The following is a 12,226-nucleotide window of genomic DNA, read 5'->3' as shown; positions in this document are numbered from 1 at the left end:
CCAGAGGCAAGGATACCCATGGCCCTTCGAGTCACATTCTTGGTCCCTGCAGTCAACCCCACATCTGAGTCTTCCCTTCACAGTCTGTTGTAAGGGTCCCTTGGACATGTAATAGAAAGACACCAGTTCTTTGTTATTCCCATAACTCTAAGGAAAACTGCCTTTTTTATTACTCTAAAACAATACTATCAGTCTAATCCAAATATATTTTTAATCTAATAGAGTCATAATAATAGCAGTCATTATTTTTGTTTTTCTAACTTGGAATTTGCTGTAAATTGATTGTCAAATGCTTTGCATTAGTTCATCCTCATGAAGCCTATGTGCTGAGATAACATCATCAGTTCAGCTTCTGTGATAGCGTACCTGAAAACCCCCTCTTGGTGTTTAACTGGTAAGGCCAATTATTTTAGTGCATCTTCTTGGCAGCTTCGTTGGAACTTTAATCTTTCTCAAGCCATATCTTAAATTATGAATTCCTTCCCATGCTACCTACTCCCTCCCTTTGACTAGGTTATTGGCCTTGAGAAGTTCCGTGAGTTGTGCTTTAGCTTCTCCTCCCCATATGGCACTGGACTCTCCTCTCAAGTTCCTCTGATCTGATTGCCTGGGTTTCTTTTTCTGTCACTGGCAGTTTTATAACTGAGCTGCCTCCTTGCCACCAGAGGTCAGGTGGAGTGTGGACGTAGGACTGCAGGGGCAGAATGAGGGCCACCGTGATGGACGTGACTCCTGCGGTAGCTCCCACAGGTGTTATTTCAGGGTAGAAATTGCCCTTCATATACGGGTTCTCCAAAACTCAAGGACTGCCAGCCACGTATAATTTGTAGGTATACTCACACATTTTTATGACTGCACCTAAATGTGAAGGGGAGAAAGATGAATTGATTCCTGCAAACATTTAAAAGGAGTGTAGTTAAAATGTCAGTAGTACTGTAGGTAAAAATAATGAAAAGTCTGCCCTTTTTTAGGGCTCCTGATAACAGTGCATGATTGTTTTATAAGTAGCCATTGATTTAGACCTACAAACACCGATGGCTGGCTGCTTCCTAATGCTTTTTAAAATCATTTCAAGGGTGCTCACAGATGTCTGAGAACATCTTTTAGTTCATAGATAAATATACATTTTGAGATGCAGTAGAATGCCAGTGCGGAAAGTATATATGAAATGAGGATGAAACTTTGTAAGTATTTGTTGGACAGTGGCATTTTAGTGATAAGCAGTATTTGGTCCTTATGTTTTTATGCCAAAGGAAGGAAGGTAATTCCAGCTGCTTAATTTAGATTCTAAATCTATATAGAAATCCACATGCTAGCAGGTGAATAGAGTTCTTGTTAGATTTTCGTAAAAATCAGGTTTATATGACAAACCAGATTATATGTTTCCCCTTTATTTCTCTGACAGTAGCATTAAGAAATAACTATTCCCAAATTCTTGATTTATCTTAGTACAGCTGTTCTCCCAACTCCTTGAATTGTGATCCGGGAAAGAAGTCTCATCAGAGTGCGAGAGTTTTGTATTGTTTTGTTTCTTTGTCCCCCTTGCCCCTGGCAGTTCAGCTCTGATATAAGGCCCTCTTCAGCTGTAGTTAACGTGGACATGCACGGGTGATTTTGTGGGTGACTGCTCGCCTCCACACACACAAATGCCTCAGCGTCACATCTACTCGTGACTCATGCCTTATGCCAGCCTCTTGCTGTCCTCCCAGCACCAGCAGATGGTGGGACAAGACCCCTGGGGCGTTCTGCCCCAGTGTTCTAAGGTTGTGCATCTTCCAGTAGCAATGGTCAGAAAAGGAAGGATTTTAACACGGCAAATTGAGTTCAGCTCTTTTTTGGCTTCTTGCTAAAAAGAATGTTAATTAATGGAGATTTGGTGTCAGATTTTTAGGTGGTACCTTAGAAACTTGTTTTTTAGTCCAAGAAACAAAACAAAAGCAAAAAGACACATTGTATTTTCTAAATGGGCTTGCTGAAAGGCCGGCTGCTGTGTTCATGTCCTCTCGTGTGTACTTTACATTTATAATGATCTGAATTGTAAGTAACACAAGTGACAGCATACAAAAGGTCAGGCTTCATCTGTTTATGCTTAAGTAAGTTTTCTGTTCAAAAAAATAATACCAGTGGATGCCAGGTGACACACAGGTTGGTTTGTTAGTGGGTAGAATCTGAAGTTGCTGTTAATGCTCTGTGATTAGTATGATTGATGACTTTAGACAAGTTTACTTCATCTGTCTGGGCTTCTGTTTCTTCACCTAATAAATAAGATTGCTTTAAATTACCTCCGAAATATCCTTTTATTATAGTACATAATATGTAAGAAATAAAATAGTATTAGCTGTATGAAAATGTACTAGTCTTATGGTAGGAAAAGGAAATGCACGGTTGGAGTTTCAGCCTTGAATAATCTTGGTTACCTGAACTATAGTACTAATGTATTAGATAAACAAACGTATACACACACATATATATAACTAATTGCTGATGACTTTTTTTAAGATGATAAATCCATGGAAATACAGTTTTCCATATAATTTTCTGTTGCTTCAGCCATTCAACAATTCTAGCTTCTTCTGATGATGTTAAGGAGTGTTACACTTCTTTAACCCAGAATCCTGGGTAGTCAAGGGTGCACAGAACAGTGGTTTTTCACTTTATTGACTGGAACCTGTGATTAGAAATACATTTTGCATACAGTAGGTGTACACATACAGTTTACATAAGCATGTGCATACACATAATTTAAACCAAAGTTTCACTAACAGTGTTTTACCTTACTATGGACAAAATTTCTTTTCTTTTCTTTTGTCGTCGTTGTAGATGTTGTTAATTCTGTTTCTCTTTTTAAGAAATTGCTGGTTCACCAAATTTTTCACCAAATCACTTTTCGAGTTCCTAATGAATTGGGACCCACAGTTTGAAAAATACTGCCTTGAGCAATCAGCACTTACTATAAGAAATACATTATTTATTTTTTGTAGATTTTCTCAAATTATTCTATTAAAAATTATTTTCCTACTCTCTATTGATTATATCAGCTGCCATTTACTTATCAAGAAATTGCTGGAGTTCTCTCTTATTTGTGTGTATATCCAGAGGATGGAAAGGATATGGAATCGCTAATCATAGGAACATTTAAATTGAGTGTTTTAGTAAGCCTTATAACACTCTATCTTTAAACACATGCCGTTCCTCTTCATTGTTCAGAATCAAATAGTAATTTTAAGTTTTATTTCTTTGAGCTTTTATTTCCATCATCATTCCAGGTGTTCTTATTTTCTTTTATTTTATCAGTAACAGATGCATGAAGTGGCTTGGTTTCCTAGAGAGGCTCTTTATTTGTGTTTTAACAAAGAAGGACGGAAAGAAATAGGGGCCTCTTGAATTTCTGTCTCACCAATAGTGTTCTGAATACCATGGCTTTATTGCTGTTTTCTCTTTTCCCTCTTTGTTATAAGTAGTTTGAATGAATGGTATGGAAAACATAGTGGTTATAGGGAACTATATAGTCTCTTTTATCACTCCATGTAAAATGATATGAGGTGAGTTTGTTCCTTATTTAATTGCCATTTTTTTTAAAAAAATTCCTATAGCATTGTAGGAAACCATAAAATTTAATATAAAATAACATACTGTTAAGAAATCGTAAGGGAAATCGAAAAATAGCATTCCTACTCTGAATAGACAGGGTTGGATCTAGCATTGAAAGGTAAGTGTGGTATGCAGATGGTATATTCAGAAAGGATTCCTTTATAATCTGTCAGTAGACAAAAGATTGTATTATAAAGCGTTTTGTGCAAATAAAAACTTAAGATAAAAGCAGCTTGTGGAACTAAAGGTAATTTAATATAGATGCATACATTTGAATGTATACTGAACTAATTTCCATTATAGATAGTGAAAATTCTGGAAGGATTTCTTTTAAATAAAGTGTCAGTGTTAATGTTGAAGATTTTCATTGAGGCTCTTGTATGTATCTCTTTCAGATATGGAAACAAGTGAAAAAATCCAAGGAAGTGGAATACTTCAACTGTTCGCAAGTCTCTTGATCCCACAGTCTGCCTGCACAGCCAAAGTAGCTAACATCATAGCAGAAGTAGCCAAAAATGGTGAGGTTTTCCTCAGGAACTTTTCTGCTGGGAACATCTTCAGTTTTACACCTTACTTGTCAGTATGTTTTATTAATTTATGTTTTAATTTTGTAGATTAGATATTTTTTACTTTGTATTTCTCTTTTCTTTGACTTTTTTCCATGTAATTGTTTAAAATGACTATAGTTAGTCATTCTATTCATTTGTTTCCCATTTACTATTCCGTGCCCTCCGAGTGGAATTGAAGGAAAGCACTCTTAGTCGCAACTGCACGTGTATCTTTTATTACTTTGGTTATAGGATTCTTGAGCTTTCCACTGAGTCCTTTGTCTTCATTGTCACAGTTGAGTTTACCTTTTTCAAAGTATATGTTGATTTCTGTTATACCCAGATAAACTCACTATTTTTTTTCAGCCCGGTTTATCCTACTGATATTGGCACTTGACTGTAACAGTACAGTTGGAATATATGCTCTGTTCTGAATTCACTTTCATGGGAAACATTTATTTCTTAAGTTTCCATGTAAGAATACTCTGGAAAAACAACAATGACAGTAAAGCTTAGATTATGTAATGGCTAATCCATCCCATTGTGTATGGTCTTTCCAGTGAGAGATTCTTTGGAAGAATTTTATTGTAGCAGAAATGTTTGCACATGATTTTAATTCAGTCAGTTTGAGAAAAACAATGACCTCTTAAAGCAGGTTTTAAGCATAAGGAAAGGCCATACTAAATGTAATACCTTTAGTGTGCCTCAGTTTGTCAAAGTGTGATATTATTTTTATGGCCTTTGTTTTAGTAAGTTGTATATATTATACTTTATGTAGAAGAAACGTAAAACTTCTGGCTTCAATCTTACATAGTTAATTTTATACAATGTGTAATCGCTATGGCAGGTGGCATTAAAGTACCAGTGTTTGTTTTGGGCCCGGTAAAACAACTTGTTCATATATGTGTTACCAAAAGGAAAATTGCCATGACAATTTTTCATTTATTCAGAGGTTCTCAAATGTCTTTCAAGTTCCAATGAAGTTCTTTGCTGGTAAATCATTTTCTGGTTCTTGACTGAAAACTGGCCACCTATTGTTTGTATGTCATATCTGAGCTATTGTAATTATATAATCACTCTGCGGTGCTTTGGTCGAGCTAGTCGTAAATGTTCAGAGCTTTCCTGGTGGTCTGGGAGTATTTAGTGTTCTTTAAGCAGATTTGAATTGCTCTGAATAGATGGTGACTACCTTGGGACAGCAGAGAACTCCTGAAGCAGATCCAGGTCGAAAATGTAACTCCTCCAGACATTGTTTGTTAACCTGGACCAAACATTGTCTGGGTCATCTTAGATGCAAAGCAGCTTGACTTTTAGGGTCAAGTAGTTTATTTTTTAGCTCATTAGAATCACAGTATAGATTTCCAGAGATCAATTTTTATCTTAAAACTTTTTTTCTTAAGAAAGAGCACACACATTGTAGCATAGATTCAGAAATTTAGGATGTATTTTTGTGAAATGGATTGCCATTCCTATATGAGCTTACTTAATGACATCAGTCCTCATAACACTTGTCACACTTCATGAGACCTCTGCTGCTAGAGGTTGCTTCTAGCAATACTCTAGTAGATGACAGCTGAGTTCTTAAGACATCATAGAAATTTTAGCATTTATATTTCTAATCAGAGGCTCGTTGATGGCATATCACTAACTTCTACTGGTTAAAATAAATGAGATACATTTAAATGATTGTTTATTACTTAATCACCACATTGTTTTTTGGCGGTGTTTTTTGGTGAGGAAGATTGTCCCTGAGCTAGCATCTGTGCCAGTCTTCCTCTATTCTGTATGTGGGGTGCTGCCACAGTGTGGCTTGAGGAGCAGTGTGTAGGTCCGCACCCAGGATCTGAACCAGCAAACTCTGGGCTGTGGAAATAGAGCATGTGAAATTAACCATTGTGCCACCGGACCGGCCCCCACCACATTGTTTTTTTAAGTGACTGTCTGAGAAAGTGGATTAGAGTCTCTTTTTAAAAAAAATACCTATCTTCAGAAATGCAGTGTGACCCAACAGAGTATATTAATTGGGCTTATATTTCTTCTTGTTAGAAACTTGGCAATGAGAAAGATTGTATGAACCAGAGGAAAAAAGAGATCATTAGTTGATTTGTTCATCTTCATTCTGCTGTACACCTTATATAACTACAGAGGAAAAAAATTATCATATACTTCTTGTATTTGGATTAGTCATAAAATATAATTATGTTTAAATTTTCACATACAGAAAAAATCTAAAAATCAACATACTTGACTATATGCTGATGTTCAAAATCCAGAGGATTAGTAAGAAGTTCCATGGGTAAGTTTAATGTAGGAGCATAAAGTAGGACCATAAATTACAGTAAAATATTTTGATACCTTTTAAATAAGGTATTCCCCTATATAATAGATTCAAGACTGATTTGAGGCAAAATCAGCAAGATGGGAAGTATCTATGACTATTGCCTCCTTTACAAAATTGTACTCTCAAGGTATCTAATATTAGTATAAATTCGTAAAACCAGGTGCTATTGTGTGTGTACATTGTCCCAGGTGTTAGGTACATTATTTCAAATTCTCTTAACGACCCCATATGAGATAGGTTATTTTATGCACGGGAGAAACCAGCGAATTAAATATCTTGCCTGTCTGCACACAGCGAATTGGTGGTAAAGCTGGGGTTTACGTTTCCCGTTGCTGCCTCGTTTCGCCCCCTTCAGTAGCTGAGATTGTAGGAGAGCAGTGCAAAGTCTGCTGGCGGTCTGAGTGCAGGGATTGCAGCGGACCTGAAAGCTTAGGCTGGAGACTGAAGCTGAAAATGTGTAAAAGCAGACAAAAGTGGAGCCACTTTACATCTGTTTTCTGTTCCTCTGAAGTCATGGTTCCCTGCCTTGGACCAGCAGCATCAGAATCACCAGGAACTCGTTAGATGCAAATTCTTGGACCCTCTCACCCAGACCTGCTGAGTGAGGGACTCTGGAGTAGGGCCCAGCCATCTGTTTTAACAAGTCGTTCAGGTGATTCTGATGCCTATAAAGCTTGGGAACCAAATCTCAGTCTAAAGTAATATGGGATCAGTAGTTGGATCAACATTACGCTTTATTCCCCCAACTGTACTTTATCAGATTGCTAAAGTGTTTATCAAGCTTTTCCACTTAAATTGCTCTTAAAACAAAAGTGAGTGTACACTCAGGATGAACTAGGGAGGGCACCACTGGAAACATGGAAGTCTCCTGTTTTGTCTTGTAAATTTATCTATTTTAATTTTCCCCTCTGCTCCATAACAAGTATATGTTTATCGTAGTATAAAATATATATGTGCATAGAAAAATCATTGAGTAAAATTGGTACTCAAAAAAAATGCACCATGTTGTCAAGTAGCTTAAAGTATACCTTGACACTCGGTGTTGGAAGCTTAACCTGTCATTTTGTAAGAATCAGTTACACTTATCAGTATTATCTTTTATTAAAAAAAGACAGTACAGAATATGAATGAAAAATGTTAGCTCAACAACTCACGTATAAAAGTCACTCATTCTTTTATATTCATGCCTCATAGTTTTGCTTGTTCTTCTAAAGAAAAATCTAAAAACCAAGAGTTATTTATAAAGAGGTATTAGAGAAATTCAAAACTCTGAATATGCCATACTATTTATCTAACAGACTTTAAGGTAGACTCTAGCACTCAGTGTTTTTATTTGGCTTACGGAGTCAAAAAAAAGTTTTAATAAAATAGATTTACTTCCTTCAGGTAGTTGAAAATGGGAAAAGTACATATAAATCAGGTTTTTAATATTTGATAAGTAGATATGTAAAAAGTGGATTTTATGAATCTCTATGTGAAAGGAAAGTAATTTTATTTTGTGGTTTTCATCACAGCTTGTACTTTATGATGCTGCTAAATGAATATGTAATTCGAGTAGGTTTGGGAAAGTAAAAGTAAAAAAAAAGGAATTAACACTGGATTTAGAAATTTAGAAACAAGGATTTAGAAAGAAACAGAAATGTTCAATCAACAAGCATTTATTGACTATTTTGCTGCAATCAAAGGAAAAAGAATATTACTTTTAAGTAGAAATCAGCTTTATATTACTAAATTTGAGTTGATACTGAGATAGAGCAATACCCATTCCTTAGGCCTCTATTTTGAATTTCTACATTGAAGTCCACACATTATGTAAAAAACAAAATGAATTCTATCTTGTATAGACATGCATATCCACATACCAATCATACAGATACTTAATAGTTTCTGCCTTCTATTTCCTAGTGGCTTCCACTAACTTTAGTTTCTACTCAGTCATTCTGTATATATCTTTGTGTCAGCCTCCCCTGTCAGTCCTTCCCTCCACCTGCCAAGAGCTTTTCAGTTTCTGTCTGGAGTTCAAATTGCCAAGAGAGAGGATCTGTTTTTTTTTTTTTTTTTTTTTTTTTTTTTAGTTCATCTCTATTGTCCTGTTTAGCAGATCTTTCAAACCAGACCATCTGGTAGCCTGCGTATAGGCTGGACTCAAGTCAGAGTCCAGCCAGCTGTAATCAGGTGACAGGCTCATGTGCTGTGAACTGGGGATCCATGTAGTGGGAGCCCCTTCGAAGAAGGATGACCATCCCAGCCATTCTATACCCTCTCCAATATAATATACATATAATCTTTTAAACATATTCCTGATAAATTCCTAGTATATTTTTACATATATCCATCTGAAGCATGTAACTTCATGGCTTTAAAACTAGCTAAAGAGAGCCACATTCCTCACTTAAAAAGCAAATTGACTGAAAGGCAAAAGGTTTAGAAGGAATTTCCTTTCTCCAGGGACTGGCATTCTTGCCCTTACATTGACTGAAAGCTGAGGAATATACTAGTTTTGTTTTGTCTTTATATACTTAAAAAAAAATTGAGATGTAATTGACATACACATTGTGTATGTTTAAGGTGTTATTTATATGCTTTTGAATAAAAAACACTTCAGAACAGTTTTGTTTCCACAATTTTTCTCAAAGTCTTTACCCTTTATCATTTCAAGAATACCTGAAGCTGTTGATATAGCATCAAAATTTTGAAAGATAGGTTGGTATCATACAGACAATTAGAACATAAAAGGAAAGAAAAATAGTAATTCATCAGTGTCATAATTACCTGAAGAATAGCAACAATAAAACAAACAAAACAATAAGATAAAACAGGAGGTTCCATTTATGAAATGAGTGCAAATCAGACTATTCCTAAATTTATTACTTTATTAGTCATTAAAATGATCCCACTGTTGGAAACTAAGGTTGGGAGAGATGAAAAGGATAATGATTATCTGTCTTTAATTTGATTAATTTGAGCTGGTGACATATTTATTTAAGATTTGAAATCTACCAAGATTCTAAAGTAACCATTAATTTAAGAGGTAGACAGATAGATTGGTGTGTCATCTCCTGCAGATGGTCATTGAATTCATGGAAGTATGTGGCATAATTTGCTTTCCTAATAGGTGATGGGATACCTCATACTATTGAATTAAAAAAAGAATATCAATGATAAACTTAAAGGTTAGTTTTAGAGGTAGGAAGTACTCTTAATTTTGGAAGTTTAAATTTTAGAAGGTTTTCAATAATATAGTGGTAAGTAAGTAAGAGATACAGGAATGCAATCCTTTATTTAGGTAGAGGAATATTTTTGTGACTTAATAGCTATGTTAGGGGGAAAAGAAGGTATTTCAAAAGTAATGGCTCACACAACAGCCCTATATGATGTGCTCTAAGAATTTGAAAATGAAGGGAAAGAGGAGGATTGCTGATGAGGGTACTTGTGGAACAAACTAAGGAGTAGACCCCCTTGAAAGTGAGAGTGAAAAGATAGCGATTTTTTAGTAAGATGGGTTGTAGGTTGAGGAATTCAATCTTTGTTGACTGACTTTATTGACCAGAGCATCCTTACGTAAGTCATGATGTCTAAAATGATGATTCTAATATTGGTTATTGGAGAACTTTCATTAATTAGATATCTTCATTATCCTTAAATTTTATAGTAGTCCCCCATGAGATACGGTAAAAAAGTTTATCTAATCATGACTGCAGTGGTATCATTGCGAATCAATAAATTGAGAATGGTATACTATAAAGCTAAGAAAAAAATGAGTTTGAAGTATAAAAAAGCTTACCATTTGGTACTTTAGACCTATGAATGCATAGGTAGAACAGCAAATGTGAGTGATCCATAAAACAGATTTTAATAAAGAGTATGAATGAAGATAAGGAGTAGATGGTTTCACTAGGTCTTCCAATTGAAAGAGACCTATTATTTTTAATGATTCACTTTAACCTTTTTAAACATTTTATATTTTGTCTTTTTAGAGAACATATAGTGAAAAATTCTGCAGTTTGATGGCTTAGTTTATAACTGTAGTAATTTAACTATCAGGCTCATGGGAAGAACATTGCCAATGTTTCCATCATCACATGTTGCTTTCCTAGCACATCCAGTTATTATAAGAAGACAGTGATAAATTAAGTATAATGAAAGTTAATTAAAACTCCTTTTGGTTTATGGCAGAAACTATCAGCAAAGAAAAGTACGACTCCATTCATTTTTGCATACTTGTTTCATGAAGGATTTAAAAGGGTTGTAAACAGTACTTTTGAACAGAAATGTACTCTTCAAATGGTAAACCACCTTAACCATTTTAATATTAGGTATTTATTTTATTAAGGAAACTGATTTATGTAATTGTGAATCTTTAGATTTTTAATTAAATATGTCTCTTATTTTCAGAATTTATGCGAATTCCGTGTGTGGATGCTGGATTGATTTCACCACTGGTGCAGCTGCTAAATAGCAAAGACCAGGAAGTGCTGCTTCAAACGGGCAGGGCTCTAGGAAACATATGTTATGATAGCCGTAAGTGTTGACATATCAGTGCTACGCTTATCAACTTTTGTTTAAGAATTATGATTTTCAGACTAATTCCACTTTTAGTGTTAACACTGTCTTTGCTAGGCTGACTAAGGCACTAACATGGGCCAATATGACTTAGCACTGCTTATTTAGCAGAACCAATGGAAATTTGGGCCATAGTATTCTTAACTAAGAAGTTACAGGAAATGAATTTTCTCTGCTATCACAGGTGATATTTTCAGAGGAAAGTAATTCAATTTCTAAGAAATTGAGGCTTTTAATTTTAGGGAAAAAATATATATCTTTTCTATTAGGTTTTATTGAAGTACTATCTCTGAATGAGATATGGACACAGTTTTTTAAAGTTTCTCAGTCTGTCCAAATACATTTTTAATTAGTTACAATTCAATAAAACCATTCATAAAAACCATTATCTTCTCAAAAGCTAGATTGGCCTACTGCATCTGCATTAACTCCATTCCTATTTGTCATAATGTCATTGTCATCCTCACCACTTTCTATAATACACTGTTCTACTAGGAAAAAAGAAAGCAAGAACTTGGGTATGGGTATATTACAAAAATTTTATATTTTCTACTTCTCCTTCCCACATACATGTAAACAAAATACAGAAAAATCTTGAGTATGTTTAATTTAGTTAGGCTTATCCTGATTTTCCTTAGATTTCAATTTTCTGAGCCAAAAGCACGTATTTTAATATTTACCTTTAAAGTCTCCTAGGAATTTACTTCTATTTATATAACTGGGATAACTTTTATAGTTTATTTTCCCCATTGAGTTTATACACAAAAGACATAACCCTTTTATAAAAGGCAATGTTTCGAAAAGTGATTTGGGCATAAAAGCCAGATAGAAAAAAAGGTCGTAAATATATTCATTTAGTATATTCCTATAATAAAAGAAAGAAAGGTAAAAAAGATTGAAACTACAGCTTTTGGTTATAACTTGTCTGTAGCAGTAGTGGTAAAGCTAGCCTCATTTATTCTCCTTTCCTTCCTTTTTCTGGAACATTATATATTATGTCTGAGGACATGAATGTCTTAATATGAATTTTAACTTACAGTTTCCAGTTCCTAGTACAGATTATAAATTTATCTATCTGTTCCTTCATTCCAGTTCTTTTTATCTTAGGGTATTACCTTTATTTACAAAATTCTAGTGCTTTATGTTTATAGCTTTGCATTTTCATATTTAGGATTTTTATTAA

General features: G+C 34.7%; 1 protein-coding gene across 14 annotated transcripts in view; it reads left to right on the top strand.

Moving 5' to 3' along the window:
• The window catches only part of RAP1GDS1 (Rap1 GTPase-GDP dissociation stimulator 1), a 150,699-nt gene that overhangs the window by 60,228 nt on the left and 78,245 nt on the right, over nucleotides 1-12,226 (top strand). For 8 of the 14 annotated variants that reach the window (XM_070505325.1, XM_044766359.2, XM_070505326.1 and 5 more), the window contains exons 3-4: nucleotides 3,987-4,109; nucleotides 10,876-11,001. In XM_070505325.1, the coding sequence (XP_070361426.1) occupies nucleotides 3,987-4,109; nucleotides 10,876-11,001 (249 nt within the window). Of the gene's footprint in view, nucleotides 1-3,986; nucleotides 4,172-10,875; nucleotides 11,002-12,226 lie in introns of all 14 variants that reach the window. The other 6 variants (XM_070505332.1, XM_070505329.1, XM_070505327.1 and 3 more) reach the window with 2 other exon arrangements.

Source organism: Equus asinus, chromosome 3 (assembly GCF_041296235.1).
Source record: "Equus asinus isolate D_3611 breed Donkey chromosome 3, EquAss-T2T_v2, whole genome shotgun sequence".
NCBI lineage: Eukaryota > Metazoa > Chordata > Mammalia > Perissodactyla > Equidae > Equus > Equus asinus.
Note: the sequence above shows the minus strand (reverse complement) of the source record. Positions and strands in the feature narration are given on the sequence as shown.